General features: G+C 49.6%; 1 protein-coding gene across 17 annotated transcripts in view; it reads left to right on the top strand.

Moving 5' to 3' along the window:
- Positions 1-5,636: 5,636 nt before the first annotated feature.
- CAMK2G (calcium/calmodulin dependent protein kinase II gamma) overlaps positions 5,637-15,380 on the top strand; it is a 58,329-nt gene continuing 48,585 nt past the window's right edge. For 4 of the 17 annotated variants that reach the window (XM_079135931.1, XM_079135933.1, XM_079135923.1 and 1 more), the window contains exons 1-2: positions 5,640-5,830; positions 7,194-7,288. In XM_079135931.1, the coding sequence (XP_078992057.1) occupies positions 5,766-5,830; positions 7,194-7,288 (160 nt within the window). In that variant the 5' untranslated portion in view covers positions 5,640-5,765. Of the gene's footprint in view, positions 5,831-6,850; positions 6,928-7,193; positions 7,289-15,380 lie in introns of all 17 variants that reach the window. The other 13 variants (XM_079135938.1, XM_079135926.1, XM_079135935.1 and 10 more) reach the window with 8 other exon arrangements.

Consider the following 15,380-nt stretch of genomic DNA (forward strand, 5'->3'; position numbering starts at 1 on the left):
CAGGGGTAAAGCACCCATGGCATCAATTCCCAGACCAAAATTTTAAAATAAACAAAATTACTTCTTTCAAGTCAGGCACAATGACACACTCTTATAATCCAAGAAACTCAGGAGGCTGAGACAGAAGGATAGCAAGTTTGAGACCAACCTGGGCAACTTAGTGAGAGCCTGTCTCAAAATAAAAAGGGCTGGGTATATAGCTCAGTGGTAAAGCTATATATACCCAGTGGGTTCAATCTCCAGTACCAAAAAAATAAAAAGAACAAGAAAAAGAAAGAAAAAGAAGGAAGGAAGGAAAGAAAACAAATTACCTTTTTTAACAGAGTGTAGTAGCATGCACTTATAGGCCCAGCTACTAGGGACCCTGATGTGGAAGAATTGCCTGAGCCCAGGAGTTCACCATAACAAGCAACATAAGATCCCCTCTCAAAAAGATTTTTTTAAAATCTTTTTCTAGGTTCATTACCTACCTACAAGAATATAAGCTTCATAAGGGCAGAAAATTTGCTAGATTGCTCTCTTCTGTTTTCCAGCAACTGGAAAAAAGGAAGTATTCAATAAAGCAAATGGATGAATGGATGAATGAATGCCTCCCTCTAAGTATGTGACTTCATACAGTACCTTCACTGGGACCAAATCCACATTGCATTTGAGATTCCAATATGGAGCCAGTCACACTGGCCCACGCCTGTAATCCCAGAGGCTCCAGAGGCTGAGGCAGAAGTTCAAGACAGTTTCAGCAACTTGGTGAGTCAGGGAGACCCTGTCTCTAATAAAATATTTTTTAAAAGGGTTGGGGATTTGGCTCAGTGGTTAAGTGCCCCTGGGTTCAATCCCCAGTACAAAAAAAAAAAAAAAAAAAAAAAAAAAAAAAAAAAAAAAAAAAAAATTAAAAAAATTTTAAAAAATCTAATCTGGATTCTATTGGTGGCATGACACATCTGAATTTTCCCCAATATCTCTTTTTATTCACTTCCTTCCAATAATATTATCCCAGTCCCACTTCCTAGTAGCTATTTGTGCTGAGTTAAGTTATTTCACCTTTCTTATGACACTTCAGTTTTCCCCTCTGTAAAATGAGGCTGGTAGCTTCTTTACCCACAGGATGGTGGTAAGGGTTAAAAGGAATAGTTGTAGAGGGCTTAGTGCACAGTCTAAGTAGCAAGCTCTACCTGTGCGTTAGTTATCCTGGTGGTTTTTGTCATCTTCACCACACCTGCCTTTGTCATTCACACTGGATCCCATTCCTGTTCCTCCCCTTAAAGTTCCCAGAGCACCTCAAGTCTGCCCACCAGGGGGCCCCACATGCCATTCTTCCTGCCTGACTGGTGCAGGCAGCCAGTTCCCTGGACTCCTCCCCTCCCTTTTGCCTCTAAGACAGCTCTGTCACCTCTCCTCTGTGTTCCATCTCTTCACTCCAAATATCTCATCCTAGTGCTCCCAATACTTCATTCATTCTACAAATATTTATTGAGTGTCTACTCTATGACAGTTTTTACGGCAGGTGTTGAGATTACAAGGGGAAAGATTAGGTGACACACGCCTGTAATCCCAAGAGACTAGGTAGGCTGAGGCAAGAAGATTGCAAGTTCAAGACCAGCGTCAGCAACTAAGTGAGATCCTGTCTCAAGATAAAAAGGATTAGCTCAATGGTACAGTGTTCCTGGGTTCAATTCCCAGTACCTAAAAAGGAGGTGGGGGGGTAGGATTAGAAACCTCCTGTCCTCACAGCATCTAATCTATAGGGAAATGACCAGGCAGAGGCAGAGGGAGCCCTGACCTGAACTTGTAGGGTGGGAATGTCAAACCAGATTGCCCTTTGGAACCAGCTCTCTTGGCTTGAAAATGGGTTTCACCTCATGAATGATAGGTAAGCACTCTACCACTGAGATACCTTCAACCCCAAATACCCTGGCTCCTTGCATTATATGTTCTTACAATTCAACTGAATTTCTGAGCTCAGCTCTTCATCCCTGGTACTTTACACCCAATGCTGTGGCTCTTACCCCAGATAGCCTCAGCCTCTTACTCCAAAATCCCAGTCCCCTTTGCTCACGTCTTCAGGAGCTGCGTTCCTCACCTCAAATACTTCAGCTCCTTCTTTAAGAAATGCCAGTCATTGATTTAATTTGTGGTTCTTAGTCCTTTTTCACTTCTTAGGAAAAGGATGGGGAAATACTCCTACCATGGACAGTGACTTGTTTGGGAGTAGTTGTGATTAGGGATGGAGGCTATCAAATTTTCTGTGCATGACTGTGATTGGAAGAAGTTCACTGACTTTTTTCAATGTGTCTTCCAGATAAGAGAGGGACATCCCTCACTCCCTGTTTGGAAATTGCTTTTTAAAATGTTTTCATTTGTCTTTCTTACTCTTTCCTATCTCCATTACCACATCTCTCTAGTTTCAAATGCCTTATTGCTAATCATTCAGAGTTCTATGGAGAGAGGTTATGATTTCATTACCTTTAATTCTCCAAGACTGTTCACAGAATCTTAAAGTTAGAGAGGTTCTCAGAAACCACTAGTCCAATGGGTTTCAAACTTCTTTTTAGCTAGTGACTCTCATCTTCAACCAAATATTGTGCGAAACCCCAGTAGATATGCTGGGCAGCAGCTGGAGCATAGCCACATAAACCCTAGGATTCTATGTAATATGGATTTAAAACCCCTCACAGACACAAAACTGAATTCCCTTCAAACCAATTTTACAAAATCTCCCAACAAGTAGGTAACTAGTCTTTATTTTCTAATGGCATCATCCCCCTTCTTTAAATACCTCACTTTGAACTGCTCCATTTTCATTAGGTCTGAAGAATAAGTACCTTCATATTCTAAAATTGCATTCCAAACTTAGAGAGGGAAGGCTCTCTCATTCAAAAAACAAGGGAATAATTTTGGGGAGCTTCAAAGAGAAAGATCAGAGTGAGGGAGGGTCCCACCCAGTGGGGTATCTCTGGTGATTTTCAGGTTATCAATTTTCTGTGGTATTCCCTGTTCCCCAAGCGTGTGGCACAACCTGATTGCTGGTGCTGCCCAGGGGACTGGCTGCAACCAGAACAGCAGAGCCTGAGGACCCCACGAGGTTGCCATAGATACTGATGCGCAGGGATCTGGTGAGCTTGTTATTATTTGTATGTATCTTCCCTCTAATTGCTGTGGGTAGCTGGAAGTTCTGTGGGTGTTACAGCAATAGGGATCAAGGAGTGTGTGTGTGTGTATGTGTGTGCACACACAGAGTCTATAGGCTCTACACTGCCACATGGACACGTCAGTGTGTGCTGTTGAGAAAGTAGTGAGAGAAGAAAAGGAAAGAAAGGTAGAGATAAAAGGAAAAAGAGAATGGATTGACTTCCTTCTAATTGTGCAAATTCTAAATTTCCACTTTATTTGGTTGTTTACCAAATAGGCAGCACCAAGGACATGGTAGACAGTTGATGACTATTTGCTGAAAGTCAGCTAGTTACATTTGCACAGTTATGTGAGTCATTCCCACATTTTCACCCCAATATTGTTCTCATCACTTTTTCTTTTACCCCGGGACTTGATGCAAAGTGCTTTTTATGTTTACCCTAAAATAGCCAGTGTACAGCCCTCACCCTCATTGGAGATGATATATCTCTCCTGGCAGGCACATGAGATTGGCCAGTTATTGTCCTTTTTTTACATTTTCCCCTGGGATACTCTTAGGGAACTCCATGACAGCCCTAGTCTGGACTCATTCTGACCTCTCTCTCCCTTACATGAATGAATATAAAGTTTCAAGTATCAGCGTCTGGAAGACCGGAACCAAGTAGCCTTGAGGCTGGGAAGGGCACATTGATGATCAACTGATAGGCAGACTCCATTTCTGGAATACAGGCTAGCAGTTACCTTGAGGGTGGATGACAGAAACTCAAGACTTACTGGCATCTCCATGTTCACAGTCTCATTGCCCTGCCTACGCTGGAACTTGGGACCTGGCTCTTACCCTGGTGCTTTGAGGTAGGAAGTGGCCTTACCCCCTTACTTCCTGTTGCCCTGGGGATGGGTGGGGCATAGTGTTCTGTCACCTCTACTCTTTCCTTGGTCCTTTCTGCCCTTCTTCCAGGCAACCAATTAATGATTTTACTCTTGTCCCCTTCTATTCCCTATTCACCTCCACTGGGTGGTCTTGTTCTCAGAACAACTCCTTGGGCTGTTGGGTAAGGAGAGAAGTGGAGCTCTCCCTGAGAGCTTTGCTCCACCCACCCCTCCCTGAGGCTGCTTGGGAGGCTGGGACACCTCTCAATTGTCTCCCCAGGCAGAGTGAGTTTGCTGACAACAATGACTGGACTCTCCAGTGGGTGTCCTGCTATTAACCAAATCTGAGCTGCAGCAGTTGGCTGAGCTCCATCCTGCCCAGTTGGGGCTAGCCCCCGACTTGGAGTACAGCTGCCTTAGCAGGTCAGGAATCTGCCCAGCCTGCTTCTCCTCCATGGAGACAGTTACGTGCCTCTGTACCACCAACCTGTGATGTTGGGGACTGAGGAAGGGGTGGTAAGTTCCTTTGCCGTTCCACAAATATTTGCTGAGGGTCTGGGACTGAGTACACAGGGTGAACAAAGAAGGCAGAGGCCCTGCCCTACTGGAGCCTACAATTTAGTGGGAAGGCAAATATTGAAAAATAACAGCAGTTTTAATTAGATACCAGGTACTATTATAAGGGCCTTATGTGATTTAGCCCATTAAATGCTCACAGCCCTGTGAAGAAGATACTATTATTATTACCAGTTCTCAAAGTAACTGAGGTGCAGAAAGATTAAATGACTTGCCCAAGGTCATATACCTGGCCCAGTGAATTATCCAGAAATCTAAGGTAGGTAGTCAGATGCCAGAGCTCACTCTAATATTTTGGCTCTCATACCAGAAAAGTTATCATTACAAAATGTGTAAAATAAAAGTACAGGATGCCTTACAAGAAAATGAGGATGTTTTCTCCTTCCATTTGCTTGATCTTTTATCCACCAAAGGCACAAAGCCTCTGCAAATCATTGCCCTTTCTTCCCTTTCATTACTGGCCTGAGGGAAAGTTCCACCTGCGTCCTTTGCCCCTGGCCTGGTCTCCCTGATGAAACCTGAAGGGTTTTTCCCCCCTAATAATGGCATTGATACTTGTACAAGGCTAGACAGTCAGCTCCCTGAGGGAAGGCTGCCGGCAGCTTATTCTGTACAGACTGGGGATGTCTCCAGAGTGTGCAGTTTGACACAGCCTTCTTGACCTTGGTTGTCTCTCCACTTGGTGAAAGCCGGGCTGAGGGTTTGGGACCCACGTGTGGGGCCTCTCCAGAAAGCTCGGTGGTCCAGACCCACACACCACTCCCAACCCATTCTCGCACGCACGTTTCAGAGCCCTTGCAAGGTCCGTCCGGGACTAGTCACAGAACGCCAACCTTTCAGCTCTGTATGCCAGCGCTGGTGGTCCGGAACTGGGACCCCCCCCCCCCCCCCCCTTCTCGGCTTTCTGACGCTCCTGGCCCAGCCCTGGCCGCTCCCGGTTCGGGCGGGGCCGGTGACGGGAGGCCCCTCCCCGGGGGCGGTCCGGAGGCCGGGCGGGGGGCCGGCGGGGCTGGGGGCGGGGCGGGCGGGCGGGCGCGGGGGTGTCCCTCCCTCCCTCGCTCTCCCCGGTAAAGTCTCGCGGTGCTGCCGGGCTCAGCCCCGTCTCCTCCTCTTGCTCCCTCGGCCGGGCGGCGGTGACTGTGCACCGACGTCGGCGCGGGCTGCACAGCCGCGTCCGCCCGCCCGCCAGCATGGCCACCACCGCCACCTGCACCCGCTTCACCGACGACTACCAGCTCTTCGAGGAGCTTGGCAAGTATGGCCCGCCTGCCGCCCGCCGTCCGCCTTGGCCCCCCACCCAACCCCAGTCGCCCCGGAGCTATGCGGCTCCTCGCCCCGCCCCCCGGCCCTGCACCGGTCGCTGCAGCGCCCCCTCGATCCTCCCCACCCCCAGTCTTTCCCGCGTGCTGCCTCCAGAGCCCCCAACCCTGGACTCCTTGCCCCTCAGCCCCTTCCGCGCCCTGCAGCAGCTGCCAGGGCTGCTGCAACCCTCGCTGCCGCTGGGACTGCAGCCCCCGGACTGCTCCTGGGCACTCTCCAGCCCCGCCCCTTCTGCACCCTTTAGGCGCCCCCCCTGAGGACCCCGCCTGCTTACAGTCTCGTCTCCACCCTGCTCGGAGATTCACTCCGAACCCTATCCTTAGGTCCCACGCGCGGGCACTCAGGACCCTCCCTTAACCCTGCAGCTCCAACCCCGCTGCGGTGCCCGGGTGTAGGGGGATGTTTGGTGCCCGGCCCCGCCCCCCGTTAATGCCGCTTCCAGGATCCCAGCCCCGCAGCTGGGCAGTGCTGCAGCACCCCCAGCCCTTCCCCCCATCCCTGCAGTGGTCCCGGGAGCCGCGCGCCGCAGCCGCAGCATCCCCCTCCCCTCGGCCCTGAGCTGGCCGCTGCTGCATCTCTAACCCCCAACCCCCACCCGCGACGCGAAGCCGGGCCACTGCAGCCCCCGCCTCGCTCGCCCCCCTAGACGTTTCCAGAGCCCCGGAATGCGAGCTTCCATTTGGCGGGGAGCGTAGAGGAAAATATCGTGGGGAAGGGGAGCTATTGATGTCAGACTCAGAACTGTGCCCTCTTTCCCAGAGGCTGTCAGTTGAGCCGGGATGCGGTGGGATGATGCTGGTTGTGGGAGGGAAGGGTGAGCTTCACTTTCCCCCTTGGTTAAGGGGGATTTCTCTCGGAATTATACTTTCCTTTTAACCTCTCCTTCCCCTACCTTCAACTATTACTGCAGAGAGAAGGGCAGGTTCTCTTTCTCTTTTCTGGTTCTCTTGGCCAGGACTGCAGGGCTATCAGTGAGATGCAGCAGGTGTGTGTTTGAAGCATCGCCCACCAGCTCCTGATGTACAGCCTGAGGTTGGGGCTGTTGCTTTGCCCAGGGACTAGATGAGGGGGTGGGAACCAGGTGGTACTCCACCCACATCTGTTCAGTGTCATGCTGTGGCTTCATCCTTCTGCCTCATGTTGGCTGGTGGTGGTCACTGCACTGGTGTGCTTGTGTATGCATATGTATGTGTGACTGACTGACTGCTGGTGAGAGCATCACTGTCCTTAGACTTAAAGTGTGTCTGTGTCACTCTGCCCTGCTCGATGTCCCAGTTCTTTCCCCCTTTTCCCTCCAGGGGTGCTTTCTCTGTGGTCCGCAGGTGTGTGAAGAAAACCTCCACACAGGAGTATGCAGCAAAAATCATCAACACCAAGAAGTTGTCTGCCCGAGGTGAGTGTTCTCCATCTTGGTTTCTCCCTAGGGATCCTTCTAGGAGCTTTGACTTCTGCAGATGCCCTAGGATTTGGGGAGTAAATATTTTAGCACTTAAAAATGAGTTGAAATTTCAGGGTGGGTCAACATTGAAGCTAGACAAGGAGTTGTGTGAGGTATTGAAAGTGCTTAGGGAGAAAAGAATGAGGATGTAAGAGACGTGGGTAACTGGAGTGGTCCCGAAGGCTTAAAGGAGTTTGATCCTAGGGAGTTGGAGGATCTGGGGGTGGTGGGTGGCGTGGAACAGAGAGCTCTTAAATTGGAGCACTTGGAACTCTCTGTTTAGGGTAGTGATGGCCACTGCAGGCCTGTCCTAATCCCTGTGCCCCAATGGTGACTTTGGATGGAAATGCAGTAAATGAGCAGCTCTGACAAATCTAGCCTCCCTTACCCACCAGGCGGCAGAACAGACTCCCAAGGGAAGAAAATCTGTAAACATCAGGGGAGGCTGCTACTGGCGAGGGCTTCTCGGGAACAAATCCTGCCAGATGAACTTGATTGCTTTTTTTGATCAAATTACAAAGTTGGTGGTGCAGCAGCAGATGTAGTCTGTCCTGGGTGGAGAGTGATGATGCCTCCTGGTCTGGAAATCCCAGTGGCCCAGTCTGGGCAGTAGCTGCCTTGCCTTGGGATGTGAGGAGCATGAGGACCCAGTCTTTGGAGCCTCACTTGTGAGATTCTCCCTAGTACCTGAGGCTAGAAGGGTCAGGGCCCATCTTTAACACCTCGAATGTACACTCTGTGAACCTCTTATTGGGTGTTTGCCAAACTTACCTCATCTGATATGTGTAGACCCAGCAATGTGTGAAGCATTCTGCAAATAAGTCTGGTTAATACAGAGGTTAGGTCCCTGAGGGCTGCAAGATGCAGCCCTGGGATAAAGGTTATGAGACTCAGAGAAAGGAATTAGGACTGGGCAGTAGGATACTGAAAATATATTAGGAACCACTACAGATGCCCTGGGGAAGATGTGAGCTTTGGCCAATAATGATGCAGGCATCTCTGGGGCTAGAGATGTAATAGATGTCCCAAGCACTCAGAGAAGCTATAAAATTCTACAGAGATGACAGTGGGCTTCTGTCATGTTGGCAGTTGTTCTGGGACCTGTTTAGCAGTACTCTGCCCGCTGGCTGGAGAGTCTCTCCCATCTCCACTGGCAGGGCTTGTTTTGCTGTCTCCCTCCCTGCCTCTGTCTCTTGATGAGTGCATTGACTGTAAAGTTGACTTGTTTATTTTCCTTCTCTCTGGGCACTTTGAGTCCAAGGCAGTGGTTGCTATAGAGATATGTGGGTGGTCAGATGCCCTCCTCCCCTGGGGTAGGAGGCACCAGCCTAGTGAGGAGCTGGGCTCTCTGGCAGATATCCTTTGGCTAAGAATGGAAGGTGCAGACAGGGACTCTGGGTTGAGGACGGATACCTCCCTGTGCCCGCACATAGTCCAGGTATCAGAAATGGCTAATGTCTGGAGTCTTCAGTCAGGGATGCAGTGCTTTGGTTTCCTTATCTCAATGGTATCCTCTCACTCGGGTGAGGTGGGAGAGACAGCTGGAAGCTGAAAATCTGGGACATGAGATAGTGACTGTGGTGACTTTGTGTAGCCACCTACCTTGAGCTTTCATCTTCTCCTCCTTCCCTACCCACCTGAACCCCGCTGTGTGATAGCATCCCTTTCCTTCTTTACTTCCTTTCCACTTTTTTCAGTCCTCCCAACTGGTATCTTTCTTTCCCTACCCAAACCAGATGAGGTTTAATTTCTGATTTCTTTTTTTCAACTTGAGAAGAGGATTCTTGTGTGAAATCATATGCTTCAGACAGCAACTCCCCCTCTTTAGATGGTTATGCCAAGACTGGGGCTTTCTTGTGTGGCTTGTATACCAGGTTTACTTTGGAACAGAGGTTTGGTCCTGGCTGATAGAGTCAGATGCCATCAAGAAGAGTTAGGTATGTGTAGGTGCCAGTAGTGTTTGGAGGTGGGAGAATGGGAGGATGTTATCTTGGATATGGAGGGAGCAAGGGGCATAATGTGCTGGGTGTGGGGGATGTGAACCTCTGGAGAGGGTTGGGCCAAGGTCCTTACTAGGCTAGTGCTGATGGGTTAGGGAGTGAAGGCCGTGGCTTTCCTTCAGCCTCTCAGTTTACGCTGTATATTTTATAAAGCTGCTGGGGCTGTGTTTCACTCATCGTTGTCTGTCTGTCTAGGGCTCCATAGGTATTAGATTTCTGTGTCTGGGAATGTCATGGGCCCACCAGGGTAGTCTGTGAAGGTCTGAAGGGGCTTGCTGTTTGCTGGGACTCCCTGCTTGGCTTGCTTTCTTGTTTGTAATTTTCTGTGCTGCAAACTGAAAGGAGAGAAAGAGGGCATAAAGCTGCTTCTCCCTGGCATTCATAGTGAGGTGGCCCAGGAGACCTGGGGAGAGATTACTTAGTCTTCTGGGGAGTCAGATATGATGGGAAGCCTTCTTGTGGGTTGTCATTTCTTGTCATTGTAGCCTCCAACACCAACATTGGTGGCTGGGTTGCCACGTAAGGAGTTCACATGGATGTGCTTTGAATACCTTTTTTGTCTGTGGGCCTCTCTACGTAATCACTGAAAGTCACTTAATATCATTCCATTTGCTTTAGACCAGCAATAGGTGTGGAGTTGGGCTCTTGTAGGAGCCTATGATTCCTAGCTTAGCTCTGCTAGGACGAAGGAGGCATTTAAATAGGCTTGGATGCAGGAGCTAGTGGGCCAGGTGATGGCAATGATAAGTCGTTATTTTAAGATTTAAGAGCACCCCCCCCCCCCCACCAAGGAGCCTGAGCCCTTATGTCTTTTTTTATTTTTAAATCTTCATATTCCCTTCTTATCTTTATTCATATGCATACAGATTTTCACCTCGTGGAGCATAACATTTTATATCCTGTTCTCTTCACTTGTATCCAAAGCATTTTCCCCATATTGCTACAGTTAAGGGCAAATGGTCTTTTTTTCTTCTGCATGACTTAGAAATTATCCTTGGAACAACTAGCATCATAAAAAAAAAAAAACCTCTGTATTTGGACCATTTATCTGGATTCCAGTTGCTTTCACTAGATGGGTACTGGGAGTAATGCCCTTGGCCTTAACGAGAGATGCTACCAGAAACAGTGTTATGAAATCTGTTACCGCACCTGCTATATTTATTTATTTATTTAATCTGTAAACCCCATGTGAAGAAATTTCTATTGAAGCTACATTGTAAGAAAAGTTCTCCTATTTGTGAGGACCTGGGAGGTGAGGGAAGGGACTTTATCTGTTTCTTAACTTTTGTGTGGATGGGCCCTAACAAAATGACTAATACATACCCAGCATATACATATTAAATGAATGGATCAAGAAGACTAACCAGTCATGGTTACCTTTTGGCTTTGAGTCCTGGGAAACTCAAAGTCAAGTTGCTGGAGCCCTTGTTCCCTGGTGCTGGCTTGGTTTCCCCCTTTCTGATCCAGAGAACCAGGTTGTTGCTGGAGGAGAGGACAGATGAGGATAAAGACCTGTGCTTGGGACAGGAGAGATGTAGGAAGTAGTGTAGCTTACAGTTCTTCTTTTCTTGTTGGTAATAGTATTATAGGACTATTATTGGAACTTTCTCTAAGCACTGACTGTCAATGTTAGTGTGCCTAGTAGTCACCTTGAGAACTGATTTAAAATGTTGCTTGCTAGGTTCTGTCCATAGAGCTACTGCTTCAGGAGGTCTGGGGTGAGGTCCCAGAAACTGCATTTTTAACAATGCTCCAGCAAATTTCATGTAGATAGTTCATAAGCCACTCTTCAAGAAATGCCATCTAAAATCAGCAGCAGCAGTGACAGTTGCTCTTGATACACTCCTAGGATTTACTGGCCACACCTTGGTCTCCCAGTGGTGTCTGCCAGTATGAGGCCAAATGTGCATGCACATTGGCTGATCTGTGATTAGGGGCCTCATTCTGGGCCCCCAGATTGGGATGACAGTGTCTGCATCTGAGGCTGTAGCAGGTTGAGTGACTGGTGTTGTGGCATGTTGGCCACCGGAAGGGTAAAGGCTGTCCCTTTCTGGGTCCAGCTGGCCCTGGGGACTGAAATGGGATCCCCCTGGATAGTGCCAGCTGGAAGTCCCCACCCTTTGGTGTTGGCCTGAGTAGCCCCCATGACATTTGTGTCCCCTGTGGTATCTCCAAGTGATACTTTCCTGTTAAGGATCTGGATGAAATGAGGGGAAGAGGAGGGAGGGTGATGTGGCAATGGAAAGAGGGGAAGAGGAAGGAGGAAGCTTGTGCTGTACTGGAATTCTGGGACTCGAGGAAGCATTGAGAAGTTATGTGCAAAACCATGTTTTCTTCTTGAGGATAAAATAGGCTGTTTCTGTTAACAGAGAAATGGCACCCTTCATATAAGTGAACTCCTCTGACTTCTACCTGCCATGGATGAGAGTGCAAGCTAGAGGTCCCCACTCTGTGCCGAGGCTTCTGCTGGGCCAGTTTCATTGCACAGTCATAATTTAGTCACACAGGCTGTCACCCTGCCCTCCTATCCACCTCCTCAGAGGGACTTGGGGTGCTGTATCAGGGGTGGGGATGGAGGTCGGAAAACAGACCCTGTCCCACAGGCAAGGGCCCTGCTTTTCTTCCTGCTGCTTGCTTTCGTTCCTTGTCATCATACCCTCGTCAGAAGCTATGCTGAAACCCTAGAGGTGAGTGGCTGACCCCATTCTCTGCTGAGGCTGGAGACAGGGAAGAGGGGGGTTGGGACCAGCTCTTGCCACCATCTCTATGCTTGCTGCTCTCTGAACAACTTGGCAGGCTGACAAGGGCCTGATCCCATGGGTGCCAAAAGGGTGGTGACAGGAAGAGATGGACACTTCGCACCTCTTGAGTGCCTCTCTGCAGAGGCCCTTTGTCACCTACTCATGGACAGACAGTTCTGTCCTGGGACTGTTGGGGAAACCAAGGCATAAAAGATTTGTTTGGGGTTTATGTTTGGTTTTGTTTTTGAGTTGTAGGTATGCCCATGATTTTGCTGGTGCTCAGATTCCAGCAACCTCAAACAGCATGGCCTTCACTTCCGCCTGAGTTGCTCCCTTTCAAATACAGGTTCTGGGTACTTTGTTCCTGTAATGAATCTGGTGTTATCCCATTCCTCTCTATCTAGACCCAGAGCTCTAAGCCCAGTGGAGCAAATCCCTCATTATTGCTGGCTGAGGCCCTGCTCTCATCTGTACCCACGTTTTTGGACTCTGTGGTGGGGACATTTCCAACCACTCCCCCCCAACACCATCTCTACTTCCTGGGCCCTATCATCAGCAGCAGCAGCAGCTTTCCATCTGCTCCCCTCTTTTCTCCTCCCTCTCTTTCCCCTCCCCCCTGCTTGCTGCTGCCCTGGGAGGAGCTATTTTTAGGGGCTGCTTCCTGGGATGTTTTACTTGGGGCTGGTTACCATGAAGGAAATGTCACCAAAACAGTGGGCAAAGGCTGCAGGCACCAGGAGCCATGCCGGGGGGAAAACAGAACTCAGCACTGACCCTGTTCTGGCCCTTGAAAGTGGCCAGTGTCCACAGGCAGAGCCTTGCCTTCTTGGGGCTTGCTAGTGACCCCATGGGGATTTTCTCTGTCAAAGCTAGTTTGGCGCTTAAACTGTGGGGCACATCTTGGCGCCTCTTGCTTTTCCCTTCTTAGAGCTTCCCTTGTCTTGAGATCCAAAGGCCGTGGTGGGGCTCAGGTCTTTGTATCACCTGGTTGAAACTCTGAAGTCAGGGCTGAAAGCAGGAGGTGCAGAGCCTTGGGGGTTCACATGGGCACATTTCAGGCTCTCCTGGATTCATAGCACTTGTCTAGTCCCTGGTGTATATTTGTAAAGGAATTAGAAACCATGGTCCCCGCTCATACGTGATTGATGGGTTTTGCTTTTAATTGAAGACTCTTTGCACCTTTTGAGTCAGAATCAAAGAGGAAGGGATATGGTGTTGCAGTGTGAGGGGGAGGTCAGTGAGACTGTGGCTTGAGATTCTCACTGGTCAGTGCCCAAGGCCCATAGCTGTTTATAAGCAGCTGGGGAAGGTGGATTATGACACCAAATCCCTATGTTGCCCTTGTTTCTGCTCCTCAAAGCGATGCCCAACACAGCCAGATGGGGCTTCTGTTATCTGACAAGGAGATAGTGGGACACACAGGAGGGCATCAAGATGAGGCCCCCTGGCCCCCCCATCCAGTGTCTGAAATTGATGGGGCTGCTGGAAGTTTCTTATAATCTGTGTTGGAGTCATAGGCACACATCTGTGAAATACCCTTTGTAAAGTGGAGTGTGTTTTTGAGATTGGAACTCAGGGAGAGTCCTCGTAGCCAGAGTATGACCATATGTCCTTTCCCACTTACAGAGGGTTGTGTTTAGGTGGCAGCAGAATTCTTATTTGAAACCAGTACTTGCATTTGTGCTCTTAGGGAAATGTCACTGAATCAGGTGGGCTGGTCCCTGGCAGGGCCATGGAGAATTGGTAGCCAGCCCTCCCTTCCCCCATCCTGGGGAGGGGGGAAAGGAAGCACATTAGGAGTAGGCTTCTTTCTTGGTGCTGGAGTGGTAAGGCAGTTTTAAGGCTCTGTGTGCCTCTTTGCTATATGCTGTCACCTCACTAACTGCTTCCTTTTCTCTGCCTCCCTTGGTGCATCAGGTCACTCCTCATCGTCCTTCCTATGAAATCACAGCATCCTTGACCAAGTTGTGAAGCACTTGGGCAGAAGGTGGGAGAGGCAGGGCTTCCAGGGATCCTGGTTTTCCAGGGCTCGGCTCTGCTGTGGGTAGGCTATTGGGGAGGGATCAAGCAGGGCCTGGAGGACAGAATGGGTCCCTGATAAGCTGCTTCTGCTTTCTGCTCCTGTTGCCACCTCTGATTTTGAGGGGGAACCTTGCAGAGGGCTGTGGTTGGAGCTGTGCTGAAGGCCGGCAGGGGTGGGTCTCCATGGCAGTAGCATACAGGCAGGCAGGAAGTGGCCCTGTGCAAAGCGGGAAGTGGCTGTTGTCAAACAGGAAGAGGGGGCTGGGCTGTGGGAGGGGATAGGGTAGAGCCTGGTAGAAAGGTGGGTGGAGGGTCAGCCTGGGAAGATCCTAGCTGCTCCCTAGTGGTCACCGGAAGGAGGATTGTCTCAAGGGAGGAGGCTGCCTTTGTGACAGGAACATCAGTTGGTATATCATCGCCTTGCGATGCTCAGCCAGGGCATATTCCCATTACTGTGGACCAAGCCAGCTTAGTGGTCTCTCCCCTTTTGGGGATGCTCTGTTTAGCTACTATGTCCTTGGATGTGAGATAGATCCTCTGTACAAATCATTACTTGTTCCTGCGGGAAGGAGCAGTGTACTTTTTCTCAGCCATGAACCACTCCTGGAGGTGACTATAGGACAGGAAATATGGGAGAGAGAGAGGCTGGGGTGATAGCCAGGTTGTGCACGGTATAAGGACACTGGGAGAATGGTTGTCAGAAACCGTGTGGCTCATTGAGCAGAGTGCTTTGAGATAGCAGGGCACTACTGCCAGTGAGGCCGAGGAAGAAGAGGGATCTCACGGCAGGGGTGCTCCATGGCGGTCCTCTCTCTGAGGAGTCCCTGTTGCTCACCTTTACCTTCAGGCTGTAGGCATGGGTAAGCCCCATGCCCAGACAATGATGGAGGGTCTCACAGGAAGCCCCAAGAGCAGGCCAGAGGACTCAGGCAGCATATTTCAGACCCTGCATCTGCCCAGGCAGAGGGGAAAGTGGGTCCTGCTCTCTTCTCTGGCAATATCATGTGACCACATGCCTGGGCCAGGAGACCTTGTCCTCTTCATAACTAGGCCCTTGGAAAGGAGGCTCTTACTATGTGCCAAACACTGTGCTCAGTACTCTATCCTTATTGCCTCCTTTAAACCTCAGTTATTACTGTCTCCATTTTAGAAGTAGGACCTCCTTCCCAAGATGTGCCTGGCTCACCTCCTGGTTGAGGTTTCCTGACCACCCTGTTTAAACTTTCTCCCTTCACTGTTTTACTTTTCTGTGTAGCACTTACTGTGACCTCTAATAGGCAATTG

The sequence above is a fragment of the Sciurus vulgaris genome, assembly GCF_902686455.1.
Source record: "Sciurus vulgaris genome assembly, chromosome: 4".
NCBI classification, from domain to species: domain Eukaryota; kingdom Metazoa; phylum Chordata; class Mammalia; order Rodentia; family Sciuridae; genus Sciurus; species Sciurus vulgaris.